The sequence below is a fragment of the Scyliorhinus torazame genome, chromosome 10 (genome assembly GCF_047496885.1).
Source record: "Scyliorhinus torazame isolate Kashiwa2021f chromosome 10, sScyTor2.1, whole genome shotgun sequence".
NCBI lineage: Eukaryota > Metazoa > Chordata > Chondrichthyes > Carcharhiniformes > Scyliorhinidae > Scyliorhinus > Scyliorhinus torazame.
The window spans coordinates 63,335,371-63,354,855 of NC_092716.1; the positions used below are offsets into that span (position 1 = coordinate 63,335,371).

Consider the following 19,485-nt stretch of genomic DNA (forward strand, 5'->3'; position numbering starts at 1 on the left):
TCTAGCTGCAAAGCCATTGCACTGCACCCTGAGATTCGATTGAAGACAGCATGTTTCATAGTCTGAAATAACAGCTTGAAGTAAACGGGCATGTTTATATTAAATAGACCTTGGAAAGTAGACAAGATGAAATACGTAGTACGTATGTTCTTGCCCTTGGCTAAAAACAACTCGAGTGCACATTTTGTTATCTTTCGGAGGACAATGTGTTTTCATAATCAGTCGAAACCAGAATATTTCAGCAGTATTTCATTTATGTTACCTGACCTACTTATTTTCATTCAAAAGTAGTGTTGAACTATAGTCAAGCATTTCCCAGCATGCTTCGAAGTTGGTTTATGTTAATTTTCCTTCCACAATTCCCTCCTTGTTGATCTTTTGATCAACACCTTTTAGTAAATTATCGTGTCCTCCGTAGAGAAGGGTGGTTTATAATGTAAGGAGAACGGACGTATAACAGTTCCCTGCATGTTATGAGCTGGTAGCAAGATGGCAAGGCGGCTAGGACTGTTTTCCCGTGTTAATACAATAAAAATATCTTGTGCAACATTAAAATAGTAACCATACGACAATCAAGATTACAATGGCGATTATAATCCAGAACACAATCCTCTGTCCTGACGATCCTACCTTCCCAAAGCCAAAGTCCCATCCCTCATTTTCTTGTAATCTTGTCACCTCTCTACGAATGTGATCCACCAGATTATTAGTTTTTTCTGAGTTATCAGGGATGTACGTGCAACAGTCACTTGCAATCAGGGCACAAGTGCCTCCCTTTTCAGCTAACAAGAAATCAAGAGCCATTCTATTCAGCAGGGCAACCGCTCTTATAGCAACCATCTCAGTTTCTATCTGGTTAACAGCTTCTGCAGTGTCATTAGCTACCTGCTCAAGGATGTCTCGTAGGTCGTATGCATTAGTGGCTATTCCTAATGGTGGTATCATTCCTAGCATTTGTGTCCATGTCATAACACTTTGTGTCGTCCTGTGATGGGGATGGTCCTGCAGTTGCTGGACGTGATGTACATAAGGGACTACATATCCCAAATAGCAGGAGCCTTCCTAATTTTCTGGTATGGCCACAGATAAAATGTGTGCCGTTATATGCGGTCAGGTTTCCTTTACTATCAGTCATCATTAGTCTAATCGATCCCCTTCCTCCACTAGTTCGATTTTCGACCGCTGACCAGTCAAAGATGAATAGTCCTTTAACTGTAAGGCGGAGCACAGGGGGTTGCCAATTCGAAGTCTGGTCGCACTGACTCGTGCGATTGGGTAGGTCCCATATGTTTTATGTTTCCTAAAGCATATGCTACCCTTTGGGACTCCAGTATAATTGGGAAGGATCACACAGGGCGGCTGACGTGTTACATTAAATCTAGGCCACCACCATCCTTTAAACCTATTCATATCGTATCCAGCTGATCTCCAATCTAACATATCCTGTGTATCTTCCCCATGCCCTGTATTATTCTGTCGCAGGGCCCACCCTGCTATCTCGTTACTGGTGAATGGGATGGGTCGCACAGGGAAGTCCTCCCCAAGCATCTGGGAATTTGTGTACAAACCCAACAACTGAATTTATTTACCCTCTCTGCGTATGAGTGAGACATGTATAATAAGGTGTTAGTATGCAGTTTACCCTCTACATGATGTTGGATTAATATGATAATATTAAAACATCAACGCCGTCATTCTCTTCAGGTCAGCATTTTGCTAGTACTCTGAAAGTTCCGTATGATGTAGTTTACACGAGTTGTGTGGATCCCATCTGGTTTTTCTTTTACTTTAACGGCTGTTCGGGTTGTTAGCAGCACTTGGCAGGGTCTATTTCCCTTCCACAGGTTGGTTTAGTGGCTGATTTAGCACACTGGGCTAAATAGCTGGCTTTTAAAGCAGACCAAGGCAGGTCAGCAGCACGGTTCAATTCCCGTACTAGCCTCCCCGAACAGGCGCTGGAATGTGGCAACTAGGGAATTCACAGTAACTTCATTTGAAGCCTACTTGTGACAATAAGCAATTTTCATAAAATTGGTGATTCTGCTGAATGATACAAATATAGCTTGCTGCCCCCTAAAAACAAAAACAAAAAAAACAATTCTTACCTTGCAGAATGTAGCTGGGAATCTGCCCTGTGAACCAGCTGGAACTCTGCCCTTGGACTCTGCTCCCAGTCAGCTGCACTCTTTGTAAACTCCCGGCTCCCCATACGCTCTTTGAGGAAATGTAAGAATTGAAAGGAGCACCTTGCACCCTCCTCACCTAACTCCCTCAGTCACCTAACTCCCACTTTAGCACTCTAATGCAGCCCAGTCGGCCCTCCAGTGCAAAAAACAACAAAGCACAAGATTCCAAAGATTTTGAACAAACAAAAAACTTTACGATAGAAGTTCAGAATGATAAAACAATTTTCAATATCTGTCTTATCCTCTAACATTCAGGGTAAGTATGAGGTACATGTGAATTAACAGACAAACTGTTGTTGAGCAAACCGTACTACATAATAAATCCCAATTGCGACCAAACATGATTCCATGAATTTCTCAACAACTCACCCAGACATTAGTCACATTGTGAACCAATCTCACTGAAGCTTTGTCTTTCTCATGAGTGTTTCCAGTCTTCACCTTGGAAGATCCTGCCTTGGAATTCTTTCCAAAAATCGCTCCCACTCAGACGGCTTCAACGCCCTCGCAGGACTTTTGAGATTCTTTTCCCCTGAATTTCCGAGTACATTCCACATCAACTTATAAGCATAGTTTGAAATCTTCAGTCTTGCCCAGCAGAACACCACTGCTCCAAAGGGGTTCAAAGAAGAACAAAGAAATGTACAGCACAGGAACAGGCCCTTCGGCCCTCCAAGCCCGTGCCGACCATACTGCCCGACTAAACTACAATCTTCTACACTTCCTGGGTCCGTATCCTTCTATTCCCATCCTATTCATATATTTGTCAAGGTGCCCCTTAAATGTCCATATCGTCCCTGCTTCCACTACCTCCTCCGGTAGCGAGTTCCAGGTACCCACTACCCTCTGCGTAAAAAACTTGCCTCGTACATCTACTCTAAACCTTGCCCCTCTCACCTTAAACCTATGCCCCCTAGTAATTGACCCCTCTACCCTGGGGAAAAGCCTCTGACTATCCACTCTGTCTATGCCCCTCATAATTTTGTATACCTCTATCAGGTCGCCCCTCAACCTCCTTCGTTCCAGTGAAAACAAACCGAGTTTATTCAATCGCTCCTCATAGCTTATGCCCTCCATACCAGGCAACATTCTGGTAAATCTCTTCTGCACCCTCTCTAAAGCCTCCACATCCTTCTGGTAGTGTGGCGACCAGAATTGAACACTATACTCCAAGTGTGGCCTAACTAAGGTTCTATACAGCTGCAACATGACTTGCCAATTCTTATACTCAATGCCCCGGCCAATGAAGGCAAGCATGCCGTATGCCTTCTTGACTACCTTCTCCACCTGTGTTGCCCCTTTCAATGACCTGTGGACCTGTACTCCTAGATCTCTTTGACTTTCAATACTCTTGAGGGTTCTACCATTCACTGTATATTCCCTACCTGCATTAGACCTTCCAAAATGCATTACCTCACATTTGTCCGGATTAAACTCCATCTGCCATCTCTCCGCCCAAGTCTCCAGACAATCTAAATCCTGCTGTATCCTCAGACAGTCCTCATCGCTATCCGCAATTCCACCAACCTTTGTGTCATCTGCAAACTTACTAATCAGACCAGTTACATTTTCCTCCAAATCATTTATATATACTACAAAGAGCAAAGGTCCCAGCACTGATCCCTGTGGAACACCACTGGTCACAGCCCTCCAATTAGAAAAGCATCCCTCCATTGCTACCCTCTGCCTTCTATGGCCTAGCCAGTTCTGTATCCACCTTGCCAGTTCACCCCTGATCCCGTGTGACTTCACCTTTTGTACTAGTCTACCATGAGGGACCTTGTCAAAGGCCTTACTGAAGTCCATATAGACAACATCTACTGCCCTACCTGCATCAATCATCTTAGTGACCTCCTCGAAAAACTCTATCAAGTTAGTGAGACACGACCTCCCCTTCACAAAACCGTGCTGCCTCTCACTAATACGTCCATTTGCTTCCAAATGGGAGTAGATCCTGTCTCTAAGAATTCTCTCCAGTAATTTCCCTACCACTGAAGTAAGGCTCACCGGCCTGTAGTTCCCGGGATTATCCTTGCTACCCTTCTTAAACAGAGGAACAACATTGGCTATTCTCCAGTCCTCCGGGACATCCCCTGAAGACAGCGAGGATCCAAAGATTTCTGTCAAGGCCTCAGCAATTTCCTCTCCAGCCTCCTTCAGTATTCTGGGGTAGATCCCATCAGGCCCTGGGGACTTATCTACCTTAATATTTTTTAAGACACCCAACACCTCGTCTTTTTGGATCACAATGTGACCCAGGCTATCTACACCCCCTTCTCCAGACTCAACATCTACCAATTCCTTCTCTTTGGTGAATACTGATGCAAAGTATTCATTTAGTACCTCGCCCATTTCCTCTGGCTCCACACATAGATTCCCTTGCCTATCCTTCAGTGGGCCAACCCTTTCCCTGGCTACCCTCTTGCTTTTTATGTACGTGTAAAAAGCCTTGGGATTTTCCTTAACCCTATTTGCTAATGACTTTTCGTGACCCCTTCTAGCCCTTCTGACTCCTTGCTTAAGTTCCTTCCTACTTTCCTTATATGCCACACAGGCTTCGTCTGTTCCCAGCCTCTTAGCCCTGACAAATGCCTCCTTTTTCTTTTTGACGAGGCCTACAATATCACTCGTCATCCAAGGTTCCCGAAAATTGCCGTATTTATCTTTCTTCCTCACAGGAACATGACGGTCCTGTATTCCTTTCAACTGACACTTGAAAGCCTCCCACATGTCAGATGTTGATTTGCCCTCAAACATCCGCCCCCAATCTATGTTCTTCAGTTCCCGCCTAATATTGTTATAATTAGCCTTCCCCCAATTTAGCACATTCATCCTCGTCCACTCTTATCCTTGTCCACCAGTACTTTAAAACTTACTGAATTGTGGTCACTGTTACCGAAATGCTCCCCTACTGAAACATCTACCACCTGGCTGGGCTCATTCCCCAATACCAGGTCCAGTACCGCCCCTTCCCTAGTTGGACTGTTTACATATTGTTTTAAGAAGCCCTCCTGGATGCTCCTTACAAACTCCGCCCCGTCTAAGCCCCTGGCACTAAGTGAGTCCCAGTCAATATTGGGGAAGTTGAAGTCTCCCATCACCACAACCCTGTTGTTTTTACTCTTTTCCAAAATCTGTCTACCTATCTGCTCCTCTATCTCCCGCTGGCTGTTGGGAGGCCTGTTGTATACCCCCAACATTGTGACTGCACCCTTCTTATTCCTGATCTCTACCCATATAGCCTCACTGCCCTCTGAGGTGTCCTCTCGCAGTATAGCTGTGATATTCTCCCGAACAAGTAGCGCAACTCCACCTCCCCTTTTACATCCCCCTCTATCCCGCCTGAAACATCTAAATCCTGGAACGTTTAGCTGCCAAACCTGCCCTTTCCTCAACCAGGTCTCTGTAATGGCAACAACATCATAGTTCCAAGTAGTAATCCAAGCTCTAAGTTCATCTGCCTTACCCGTAATGCTCCTTGCATTAAAACATATGCACTTCAGGCCACCAGACCCGCTGTGTTCAGCAACTTCTCCCCGTCTGCTCTGCCTCAGAGCCACACTGTCCCTATTCCCTAGTTCTCCCTCAATGCTCTCACCTTCTGACCTATTGCTCCCGTGCCCACCCCCCTGCCATACTAGTTTAAACCCTCCCGTGTGACACTAGCAAACCTCGCGGCCAGGATATTAATGCCTCTCCGGTTTAGATGCAACCCGTCCTTCTTATACAGGTCACACCTGCCCCGGAAGAGCTCCCAGTGGTCCAGATAATGGAAACCCTCCCTCCTACACCAGCTGTTTAGCCACATGTTTATCTGCTCTATCTTCCTATTTCTAGCCTCACTGGCACGTGGCACAGGGAGTAATCCCGAGATTACAACCCTCGAGGTCCTGTCTTTTAACTTTCTGCCTAGCTCCCTGAACTCCTGCTGCAGGACCTCATGCCCCTTCCTGCCTATGTCGTTAGTACCAATATGTACAACGACCTCTGCCTGTTTGCCCTCCCCCTTCAGGATTCCCTCTACCCATTCGGAGACATCCTGGACCCTTGCACCAGGGAGGCAACATACCATCCTGGAGTCTCTTTCACGTCCACAGAAACGCCTATCTGTGCCCCTGACTATAGAGTCCCCTATTACTATTACTCTTCTGCGCTTTGACCCTCCCTTCTGAACATCAGAGCCAGCCGTGGTGCCACTGCTCTGGCTGCTGCTGTTTTCCCCTGATAGGCTATCCCCCCCGACAGTATCCAAAGGGGTATATCTGATCAAGAGGGGGACAACCACAGGGGATTCCTGCACTGACTGCCTGCCCTTTCTGGTGGTCACCCATTTCTCTGCCTGCACCTTGGGTGTGACCACATTTACATAACTGCGATCTATGACGCTTTCCGCCACCTGCATGCTCCTAAGTGCATCCAATTGCTGCTCCAACCGAACCATGCGGTCTGTGAGGAGCTCCAGTTGGGTGCACTTTCTGCAGATGAAGCCATCCGGGACGCTGGAAGCCTCCCGGACCTGCCATATCTCACAGTCCTTTGCCTCAACGGCCTGTAGCACAGAGTTACCGGTGTTCGACTGCCCACTCTGACCCTCTGGCCTTCTCTTGAGCCTTCTTCAACTATCAGGGCTTCTTCCAAGCCCACTTCACTTAATGCCATCTCCCCGCAGCTCTTTCTTTAATTTGAGACTGTTTCTCCCAACTGGAACCTGTTCCTATCCCTGTCCATTGTCCCTGGGTCTGGGACACTTGTTGGGACCTTCACCCTTCCCTCTCCCTTGTGCCTTACTTAGGGCACATGCCACTCATGGTGCTCCATGCCGGGTCACCTGACTTGGATTTTCATGCTGTTCTTTTTTTTAAATGTGAAGGCGTGCAGGGCCTATTCTGGGAGTGAACATGAAGATGCTGCTGAACTGGACATTTGCAGCCTGCTCCCAGCCTGCGCATGTGTCAGCTCTGAGGGTCGTCAGGATTTTGAGTTCCTGACCTTGGAATTTCATAACATGCAATCGCTTAAACCCCACCAATGATCTTGAGATTTTGAAATCTTGGATGTTGTTTTCTAATGAGTTAACAGCAAGGTGCTGCAATTTAATGGAGAAATCCTTGAGATTCCCAAAGTTTTTCAGGATCAGATAGTAAAGTGACCCACATCACTTACTACTAATGTAGTAATGGATAATTCCTTAATGTATGCAGTTGGTGGAGATGTTGGATATGTCAGTACCAGTGGTTGCCAAGCTAAGGAATCTGCTGGATCGCCTTCCTAAAGAAACACTGCCTGACATCTTGGCATCGATTATCCGCACAAGTACGAATGAAAAGCTGCAGGTACGACTGTTTATGCTATTACACTTGATGCCAAGCATAGACTTTACATTTTAAGGACATTTTTGCTATGTGGAGCAGTTGCAGTTTTAAAAAAAAGTTCTAAAATTTCCCCCTCCCCCAATACTATTCTCTTTCCATTTTTAAGGGATAACAGTTAAACATTAAACACAGGTAATCTCATTTTCAAATGGTTAGGCATGTCCACTAGAGAGATTGTTTTTCCTGTGTAGGGAATCTAAAAAACAGGTATAGTGTCAAGGTGACGGGTTGATCATTTTGAGCTGAGATGAGAGATTTCTTCTCTCTATGGGTTGTGAATTTTTTATATTGTCTGCCCCAGAGGTATCCATTGTTAAGTAAATTCAAGCTTGAGATATATTTTTGATCTCAGAGAATCAAGAGATATAGGGAGCGGGTGGGAAAGTAGGGTTGAGATCGAAGATCATCCCATGATCGTGTTCAATGGCCGGGCCGTCTAAAGGGGCCTTATGGTCGACAGCTGCTTATCTTTATTATGTTCTTCTGTTCAAATCCCTTTTTTGTCACTGTGTCCATGACTGGTAGCAAAGAGCAGCTCTGCTAACTCTTAATTATTTTTAATTATTAGAAACTTTGCAGCTCCTTTACTTGTAAGTTTAGCATTTTTATGTTCGCACAACATGATACATGATATAATTTTTTAATTTACGTTATTATTTGGAGCTTTGCTGCCTGAAATTAGGGTTTGACAAAGAGTCATCCAGACTCAAAACGTTCGCTCCATTCGCTCTCCATAGAAGCTGTCAGACCTGCTGAGATTGTCTAGCATTTTCTGTATTTGTTTGTGGTTTTAGGTTTGCGTATTTAACGTATTAAACTTCAATAATGTCTCATTTTCTTTCTGTTCTCATCTTGTCTCTGACACTCAGATACTAGATGCTGTTGGTTTAGAAGAGAGATTTAAGAAGACCATACCATTGCTTGTTCGCCAAATTGAAGGGCTAAAGTTACTTCAAAAAACTCGAAAGTCCAAGCCAAATGATGAAAAGAGGGTAGGAATCACTTTTTGTATAAATACATTATTATCAGCTATTTCAACCCAATATATAGTCAGGTGTGAATGAGGGTAGGAATGACTTCCTGTATAAATACATTATTTTAATCCAATATATAGTCAGGTGTGAATGAGGGTAGGAATGACTTCTTGTATAAATACATTATTTTCAGGCATTTTAATCCAATATATAGTCAGGTGAGAATGAGGGTAGGAATGACTTCCTGTATAAATACATTATTATCAGCTATTTTAACCCAATATATAGTCAGGTGAGAATGAGGGTAGGAATGACTTCCTGTATAAATACATTATTATCAGCTATTTTAACCCAATATATAGTCAGGTGTGAATGAGGGTAGGAAGGACTTCCTGTATAAATACGTTATTTTCAGGCATTTTAATCCAATATATAGTCAGGTAGAAATGAGGGTAGGAATGACTTCCTGTGTAACTACATTCTTATCAGCTATTTTTTAATCCAATATATAGTCAGGTGTGAATGAGGGTACAAAGAACAAAGAAATGTACAGCACAGGAACAGGCCCTTCGGCCCTCCAAGCCCGTGCCGACCATGCTGCCCGACTAAACTACAATCTTCTACACTTCCTGGGTCCGTATCCCTCTATTCCCATCGTATTCATGTATTTGTCAAGATGCCCCTTAAATGTCACTATCGTCCCTGCTTCCACCACCTCCTCCGGTAGCGAGTTCCAGGCACCCACTACCCTCTGCGTAAAAAACTTGCCTCGTACATCTACTCTAAACCTTGCCCCTCTCACCTTAAACCTATGCCCCCTAGTAATTGACCCCTCTACCCCGGGGAAAAGCCTCTGACTATCCACTCTGTCTATGCCCCATATAATTTTGTAGACCTCTATCAGGTCGCCCCTCAACCTCCTTCGTTCCAGTGAGAACAAACCGAGTTTATTCAACCGCTCCTCATAGCTAATGCCCTCCATACCAGGCAACATTCTGGTAAATCTCTTCTGCACCCTCTCTAAAGCCTCCACATCCTTCTGGTAGTGTGGCGACCAGAATTGAACACTATACTCCAAGTGTGGCCTAACTAAGGTTCTATACAGCTGCAACATGACTTGCCAATTCTTATACTCAATGCCCCGGCCAATGAAGGCAAGCATGCCGTATGCCTTCTTGACTACCTTCTCCACCTGTGTTGCCCCTTTCAGTGACCTGTGGACCTGTACTCCTAGATCTCTTTGACTTTCAATACTCTTGAGGGTTCTACCATTCACTGTATATTCCCTACCTGCATTAGACTTTCCAAAATGCATTACCTCACATTTGTCCGGATTAAACTCCATCTGCCATCTCTCCGCCCAAGTCTCCAAACAATCTAAATCCTGCTGTATCCTCTGACAGTCCTCATCGCTATCCGCAATTCCACCAACCTTTGTGTCGTCTGCAAACTTACTAATCAGACCAGTTATATTTTCCTCCAAATCATTTATATATACTACAAAGAGCAAAGGTCCCAGCACTGATCCCTGTGGAACACCACTGGTCACAGCCCTCCAATTAGAAAAGCATCCTTCCATTGCTACTCTCTGCCTTCTATGACCTAGCCAGTTCTGTATCCACCTTGCCAGCTCACCCCTGATCCCGTGTGACTTCACCTTTTGTACTAGTCTACCATGAGGGACCTTGTCAAAGGCCTTACTGAAGTCCATATAGACAACATCCACTGCCCTACCTGCATCAATCATCTTAGTGACCTCCTCGAAAAACTCTATCAAGTTAGTGAGACACGACCTCCCCTTCACAAAACCATGCTGCCTCTCACTAATACGTCCATTTGCTTCCAAATGGGAGTAGATCCTGTCTCGAAGAATTCTCTCCAGTAATTTCCCTACCACTGAAGTAAGGCTCACCGGCCTGTAGTTCCCTGGATTATCCTTGCTACCCTTCTTAAACAGAGGAACAACAATGGCTATTCTCCAGTCCTCCGGGACATCCCCTGAAGACAGTGAGGATCCAAAGATTTCTGTCAAGGCCTCAGCAATTTCCTCTCCAGCCTCCTTCAGTATTCTGGGGTAGATCCCATCAGGCCCTGGGGACTTTTCTACCTTAATATTTTTTAAGACACCCAACACCTCGCCTTTTTGGATCTCAATGTGACCTGTATAAATACATTATTATCAGCTATTCCTGTATTATCAGTCACTTCCTGTATAAATACATTATTTTCAGGCATTTTAATCCAATATATAGTCAGCTGGGAATGAGGGTAGGAATGACTTCCTGTATAAATACATTATTATCAGCTATTTTAACCCAATATATAGTCAGGTGTGAATGAGGGTAGGAATGACTTCCTGTATAAATACATTATTATCAGCTATTTTAATCCAATATATAGTCAGGTGTGAATGAGGGTAGGAATGACTTCCTGTATAAATTCATTATTATCAGCTATTTTAATCCAATATATAGTCAGGTGTGAATCCTGCAGAAAGTTAATGATGAAGGTTGCTGAAGGAGGCTAGGTGATCACAAACTGTACTTGATTTTTTTAAACCTAAGGTACTGTAGAATGATAGACGATGTTAAAGCTGTATTCATGTTGTGTAAAGCATAATCAAGAATCTAGTGGTTCTGGACCCAAGAGCATTCCGTGCTCCTCACTCTTCCCTGCTCAAGTTTTACTAACACTGTCACTTACATACAAATGCACTTAACACAGACTTTAAATTTTAAGTACATTTATGGAGCAGCTGCAGTTTTAAAAAAAAACTATTCAGTCAGTCACTTACATACTTCTTCATTCAATTAAGTTCAGTCCAGATCTTTGAACATTTTCTACAGAGACTGTGTTCTCTTCTAGTGGTGTCTATACTCTAGTAGTCCACCTGCTCTGGAATTCCTTCCCTAAGCCTCTGCAACTCTTTCTTTCAAGATCCTCTGAAAAAATCTACCTTTTTGACTAAGATCTTAGCCATCTATCTGAAGATGTCTTTCGATGGCGCTGTGACAGTTTTTGTCTGATTACACTTTTGTGAAGTGCTCTGGGATGTTTCACTATATCGAAGGTGCGATATTAATGTACGTTGGATATTTACAAAAACCAGAAAATTACAGTTTTGTGTTAATTTTATAATGACGTGACAAACCATATTTTCAGAAACATTTGGAAGGCATAAGAATATAGGAGCAGAACTGTAGGCTGTTCAACCGATCGAGCCTGCTTTGCCATTCAACATGATCATGGCTGATCATCCACTTCAGTGCCTTTCTCCCCCTCACTATCCCCATATCTCTTTATGCCATTGGCATTTAGAAATCGGGTCAATCTCTACTTTGAACATACTCAAAGACTGAGCTTACACATCCCAAAGATTCACAACCGTTTCATTAAATAAGTTTCTCCTTATCTCGGTCCTAAGTGGCTTTCCTCTTATTTTGAAATTGTGTTCCCTGGTACTAGACTCTCCAGCCAGGGGAAACATCTTACCTGCACCTATCCGTATATCCCTTTAGGTATTTTGTTGTTTTTAATGCGATCTCCTCTCATTTACCCAAATTCTAGAGAATACAGCCCCACTGCCCCAATTTCCCCAATGTCTCTTCAATGGACAGTTCTGCTATCCCGGGGACAAGTCTGGTAAACATCCATGTTCATTTTGGGATAAACATCTGAACGTTAGTTTGGTTACATTGTCTGAAGAATTTGCTAGACTGGATTAATGGCCAAGCAGTACTACACAATCTCAATCAAACCAAGTAGAAAATGTTTCTTGAGTTCTGAAGATTTAATGATACTTTGTGATGTGCCTTTAGATTATTTTCTATGTTTAAAGGCATTGTAAGTTGTTAAACCGATGTTAGAGATTCTGTCATACTTACCAGAAGTACTGTACAACCACTAGATTGTGGCCATCCGACCAATTCGGAGAAACAATCAACTTCTTGGAAGACCATTGCATTTGGATGTTGTTGAAGATGATGATGATGATGGTGATGATATTGTCATGTTGGAGAAGAAGATTAAAAATACAAATATGCCGGAGCAGGCAATGAAAGTTTGTATTAAGGAGATCAAAAGGTACATGATGACTATTGACCAGTAAAATCAACATTTGTTGTGGCTAAAGTTGAAGAACAAAATACCTAAATTGCTTGGTGACATTTTTAAAAGAATAAAATAACCTAATCCATTTGGTCAAACCTGATTTATAGACCAGGAAAGGTACCCAATATTTTGGATTAATCTTTTGAATGTGTACGCTGTTACAAGAAAATATATTCAACATGTGTGACGAATGATATATCCTGTAACGGTTAATGTCTTGACAGTTTACCCTGATGTTGTTCTCTGTCTCTGTAAAACTAAATTAATGACACGAATGTATATGTTTCAAATCAACATTCTGATTTGGAGTACATTCGCAGATAACTCAACTACTACCTAACTCCTCATCAGAGCTACCTAGCTTCTCATCAGCAGCAGTATTGGTAAATCCTTGTTGCTGAAAAATAAATAGTGGGTGCGATCTCCGGCCGCGGCTGAAGAATCTCAGGGAAGCCCTCCTGCGAGCCTGCCGACAAACACCGCGCCTCGCGAGATTTTCCAGAGTCCCGTGAGACTTCGGAGTCAGAACCCTGCCCCAAATGGGCGGGCCTAAATGACGCTTGCGGAAGTAGATCTTAAACCTACTTACGACCTACCTGCGCGGGATCCACTGGCCTCCCTTGATTCTTCGACCTCCCCAGGGAGGCTGCAGCCGGGTGTCATTCAGTGCTGGTCCACGTTTCTGCCATGACGATGAAATGAGGGTGGTTAAGGGGGAATGGGGGTCCCCCACCCCCAGAGGCCCCATAGCGGGGTGTCCTCACTTGGAGGGCGTGGGGTAGTGTCCAGGTGTGTGGAAGGTGACATTGCCCATGGTTGGGGAGTTTGGGTGTCCCACAAGCTCACTTAGAGATCGGGCACCCTTTCAAAATGGTGGCCCGATCTCTTGAGTTCAGCTCCCCACTGCTAAAAAAAATTCGAAGTGTGGGCTAAACTGAAGATAAACTCCCTGGGGCCCAGAAAAGTGACTGTCATTGAATAGCGGTTGGGAACTCGCCAGCAGAGCAGGCAGTAAACTTCCTGAAAAACCCGCCACAAATTAACTTAAGAGATTATTTAGGAGAATCCATAAGACCATAAGACATAGCAGAATTAGGCCACTCGGCCCATCGAGTCTGCTCCACCATTCCATCATGGCTGATATATCCCCATTCTCCTGCCTTCTCCCCTGATCCCCTTATTAATCAAGAACCTATCCATCTCTGTCTTAAAGACACTCAGTGATTTGACCTCCACAGCATTCTGCGGCAAAGAGTTCCACAGATTCACCACCCTCTGGCTGAAGAAATTCCTCCTCATCTCTGTTTTAAAGGATCGATCCTTTAGTCTTAGATGGTGTCCTCTGGTTCTAATTTCTCCTACAAGTGGAAACATCCTCTCCACATCCATTCTATCCAGGCCTCGCAATATCCTGTATGTTTCAATAAGATCCCCCTCATCCTTCTAAACTCCAACAAGTACAGACCCAGAGTCCTCAACCGTTCCTCATATGACAAGTTCTTCATTCCAGGGATCATTCTTGTGAACCTCCTCTGGACCTTTTCCAAGGCCAGCACATCCTTCCTTAGATGCGGGGCCCAAAACTGCTCATAATACTCCAAATGGGGTCTGACCAGAGTTTATACAGCCTCATAAGTACCTCCCTGGTCTTGTATTCCAGCCCTCTTGACATGAATGCTAACATTGCATTTGCCTTCTTAACTGCCAACTGAACCTGCACGTTAACCTTAAGAGAATCGTGAACAAGGACTCCCAAGTCCCTTTGTGCTTCTGATTTCTTAAGCATTTCCCCATTTAGAGAATAGTCTATGACTAAATTCTTCCTTACAAAATGCATTATATCATACTTTTCCACATTGTATTTCATTTGCCACTTCATTGCCCACTCTCCTAGCTTGTCCAAATCCTTCTGCAGCCCTCTTGCTTCCTCAATACTACCTGTCCCTCTACAAATCTTTGTATCATCTGCAAACTTAGCCTTCAGTTCCTCCTTCCAGATCACTAATGTATATTGTGAAAAGTTGTGATCCCAGCACAGACCCCTGAGGTAAACCACTAGTCACCGGCTGCCATCCTGAAAAAGACCCCTTTTACCCCACTCTCTGCTTTCTGCCAGTCAGCCAATGCTCTATCCATGCCAGGATCTTACCCTTAGCATCATGGGCTTTTAACTTATTCAACAGTCTCCTATGCGGCAAAGGGCTTCTGGAAATCTGAATAAATCACGTCCACTGGTTCTCCTTTGTCTAACTTTCTTGTTACCTCCTCAAAGAACTCTAACAGATTTGTTAGACACGACCTCCCTTTGACAAAGCCGTGCTGACTCAGTCCTATTTTACCATGCACTTCCAAGTACTTCGCGATCTCGTCTTTAACAACAGACTCTAAAATTTTACCAATGACCGAAGTCAGGCTAACCGGCCTATAATTTCCCGTCTTCTGCCTCCCTCCCTTAAACAGTGGTGTTACATTAGCCACTTTTCAGTCCTCTGGACCCTTCCTGCCTCCAGTGATTCCTGAAAGATCATCACCAATACCTCCACAATTTTCTCAGCTATCTCTTTTAGGACCCTGGGGTGTTGTCCATCCGGTCCAGGTGACTTATCCACCTTCAGACCTTTCAGTTTCCCCAGAACCTTCTCCTTTAGTGATGGTCACTGCACTCACCTCTGCCCCCTGGTTCTCCTGGAGCCCTGGCATCCCACTGGTGTCTTCCACCGTGAAGACTGATGCAAAGTAACTATTCAGTTCTTCTGCCATTTCTTTGTTTCCTACTATTACTTCTCCAGCCACAATTTCCAGTGGTCCAATGTCCATTTTTGCCTCCCTCTTACCTTTTATATGTTGAAAAAAACTCTTCCTATCTTCCTTTATATTACTAGCTAGCTTGCACTCATACTTTATCTTCTCCCCCCTTATTGCTTTTTTTGTTGTCCTGTGCTCCCTTTTAAAGGCTTCCCAATCCTCTGGCTTCCCAGTAATCCTCGCCACTTTGAATGCTTTTTCTTTAGCTTTTATGCTGTCCTTGATATCCCTCGTCAGCCATGGATGCCTTGTCCTCCCCTGAGCATGTTTTTTCCTCCTTGGGACTTCATGCATCAGTTCCCATCCCCCTGCCACATTAGTTTAAACCCTCCCTAACAACACTAGCAACCCCTCACCCCCCCCCCCCCATTCCGATCACATGGAATGAGAGAGGGTTGAATGTCCCAGGAATTTGCATCCCTCCCTCTTGCACTATCTCTTTTTAGTTTATCTCCTAACTCCCTGAATTCAGCTTGTAGGACCTCATCCCGTTTTTTACCTATATCGTCGATGCCTATGTGCACCACGACAGCTGACTGTTCAGTACGCTCCCCCCCCCCCCCCCCCCAAATGTCCTGCAGCCGCTCTGAGACATCCTTGACCCTTGAACCAGGGAGGCCACATACCGTTCTGGAGTCTTTTTTTTTAATAAACATTTTATTGAGGGTTTTTTTGGCATTGTAACAGCAGCAATATAAACAATGTACATGAAAATATAAACATAATGCAAATGCCACCAACCTCCCCAACAGATCCCATCATTAATTAACCCCCTAATCCACGCTAACCTACCCCCCCCCCCCGACGATTAATTCTCCGCGAAGAAGTCGATAGTCGATGAATGGTTGCCACCTCCGGGCGAACCCTAACAGTGACCCTCTCAAGGCGAACTTAATTTTCTCCAAACAGAGAAAGCTAGCCATTTCCGATAGCCAGGTCTCCGACTTCGGGGGCCTTGAGTCCCTCCATGCTAGTAATATCCGCCTCCGGGCTACCAGGGAAGCAAAGGCCAGAACGTCTGCCTCTTTCTCCTGGATCCCCGGATCCTGTGACACCCCGAAAATCGCCACCTCTGGACTCAATGCCACCCTTGTTTTTAATACCTTGGACATGGCATCAGCAAACCCCTGCCAAAATCCCCTCGGCTTTGGACATGCCCAGAACATGTGCACGTGGTTCGCTGGTCCTCCCGCACATTTTGCGCACCTGTCTTCCATCCCAAAGAATCAGCTCATCTGGGCCACTGTCATGTGGGCCCGGTGAACGACCTTGAATTGAATCAGGCTGACTCTGGCACAAGTTGTGGTCGCATTGACTCTACTCAACGCGTCTGCCCAAAGGCCCTCCTCTATCTCTCCCCCCAGCTGCTCCTCCCACGTTCGCTTCAGCTCCTCGGTCTGCGTCTCCCCTGATCCCATAAGTTCCTTGTAAATGTCAGAAACGCTCCCCTCACCTATCCATCCTCTGGAAACTACCCTGTCCTGAATCCCCCTTAGCGGCAGGAGTGGGAAGGTTGATACCTGTCTACGCAGAACGTCCCACACCTGCAGATAACAAAATTTGTTCCCCCCCACCAATGCAAACTTCTCCTCCAGCGCCCTCATACTCGGAAAGCTCCCCTCTATAAACAAATCCCCCATCCTCTCGATCCCCGCTCTCCGCCATATTCGGAACCCCCCTGTCCATCCTCCCCGGGGCAAACCGGTGATTATCGCAGATTGGGGACCAGACCGATGCTCCCAGTGCTCCCACATATCTCCTCCATTGCCCCCAGACTCTCAAGGCCGCCACCACCATGGGGCTGGTGGAGTACCGCGCCGGCTGGAACGGCAGAGGCGCAGTTACCAGCACCCCCAAGCTTCTGCCCTTGCAAGAAGCCGCCTCCATACGCACCCAAGCCGACCCCCCCCCACCAGCCACTTCCTAATCATGGCTATGTTAGCCGCCCAGTAATAATTGCTAAAGTTCGGCAGTCCCAGCCCTCCCTCTCCCCGACTCCGCTCAAGCATTACCCTCCTCACTCGCGGGGACTTGCCCCCCATACAAAGCCTGCAATAACTTTATTGACCCGCTTAAAAAAGGACCGCGGAATGAAGATGGGGAGACATTGAAATACAAACAGGAATCTCGGGAGGACCGTCATTTTCATAGTTTGGACTCTCCCAGATAGAGACAACGGGAGTGCATCCCATCTCCGGAAATCATCTTTCATCTGATCCACCAACCGGGCCAAGTTCAATTTATGTAGCCGGTCCCAATCCCGCGCCACCTGAATACTTAGGTACCTGAAACTGACCCTACCAACCTAAACGGCAGTTCCCCCAGTCGCCTCTCCTGACCCCTCGCCTGGACCGCATACATCTCGCTCTTCCCCATATTAAGCTTGTACCCCGAAAACCGGCCGAATTACCCTAAAATTTCCATGATTTCTTCCATCCCCTCAATTGGATCTGAAACATACAGAAGCAGGTCATCCGAATACAGCGAGACTCTGTGCCCCCCCTGGACCAGCCCCTTGAGGCCAACAGAGGAATTGCCAGCGGCTCTATAGCCAGAGCAAACAGCAGTGGGGAGAGGGGGCATCCCTGTCTCGTTCCCCGGTGCAGGCTAAAATAGTCCGAAATCATCCTGTTCGTCCGTACACTTGCCACAGGGGCCTGGTACAGCAACCTGACCCGGTCAATAAAGCCCCTCCCAAATCCGAACCGCCCCAGAACCTCCCATAAATAATCCCACTCAACCCGGTCAAAAGCTTTTTCCGCATCCATCGCGACCACTACCTCCACCTCCTTACTTTCCGGGGGCATCATGATCACGTTTAACAGCCTTCTTACATTGGCCACCAGCTGCCTGCCCTTAACGAACACAGTCTGATCCTCCACAATGACGTTCGGTACACAATCCACAATCCTGGAGGCCAAAGGTTTGGCCAACAGTTTGGCGTCTACGTTCAACAGGGAAATCGGCCTGTAAGACCCACATAACTCCGGGTTCTTGTCCCGTTTCAGGATAAGCGCAATTGTGGCCTGTGAGATCGTCTGGGGCAGAACCTCTCTTTCCCTTGCCTCATTAAACACCTTCATCAGCACCGATCCCAATATCCCGGAGAACTTTTTGTAGAACTCCGCTGGGTACCCGTCCGGTCCCGGGGCCTTACCCAACTGCATGGCGTTCAAGCCCTCCACTATCTCCTCCAACCCGATTGGGGCCCCCAGCCCTTCTACCACCTCCCCGTCCACCATCGGGAAAGTCAGCCCCTCCAGGAAGTGCCTCATCCCCTCCGTCCCCGCAGGAGGTTCCGACCTGTACAGCCTGCTGCAGAAATCCCCGAACGCCTTACTCAGCCCTGCCGAATCCCCAAGTAAGTTCCCATCCCCGTCAATAACTTTCCCTATTTCTCAAGCCACCTCCCTCTTTCTGAGTTGCTGTGCAAGCACCCTGCTAGCCTTCTCACCATGCTCGTAGATCGCCCCCCCCTTGCCTTTCTGAGCTGTTCCACTGCCCTCCCTGTGGTTAACAAGCCGAACTCTGCCTGTAGCCTCCGCCGTTCCCTTAAAAGCCCTATCTCTGGAGTCTCCGCGTACCTCCTGTCGACTTGTTACATCTCTTTTACCAGTGGGTCCGTCTCTGCCCTGTCCGTCCTGTCCCTGTGAGCCCGGATCGAGATCAACTCTCCTCTCACCCCTGCCTTCAGCGTTTCCCAAACCACGCTGCTGAGACCTCCCCCGTATCATTTACCTGCAGGTAATTTTGTATGCATTTCCTCAACCTCTCGCACATCGCTTCGTCCGCCAATAGCCCTACATCTAACCTCCATTGCGGGCGCTGATTGCTTTCTTTACTAACCTGCAGGTCAACCCAGTGTGGAGCATGGTCCGAGATTGTGATCGCCGAGTACCCTGTGTCCACCACCCCTGCCAGCAAGGCCCTTCCCAAAACAAATAAATCGATCCAGGAGTATACCTTATGCATGTGGGAGTAGAAGGAGAACTCCTTCACCCTCGGCTGCCTAAATCTCCATGGATCCACCCTCCCTTT

General features: G+C 46.0%; 1 protein-coding gene across 1 annotated transcript in view; it reads left to right on the top strand.

Moving 5' to 3' along the window:
• Positions 1-19,485, top strand: part of lonp2 (lon peptidase 2, peroxisomal) — a 260,350-nt gene that overhangs the window by 38,887 nt on the left and 201,978 nt on the right. The window contains exons 3-5 of the mRNA XM_072518204.1: positions 7,388-7,519; positions 8,428-8,550; positions 12,440-12,615. Of these exons, the coding sequence (XP_072374305.1) occupies positions 7,388-7,519; positions 8,428-8,550; positions 12,440-12,615 (431 nt within the window). The remainder of the gene's footprint in view (positions 1-7,387; positions 7,520-8,427; positions 8,551-12,439; positions 12,616-19,485) is intronic.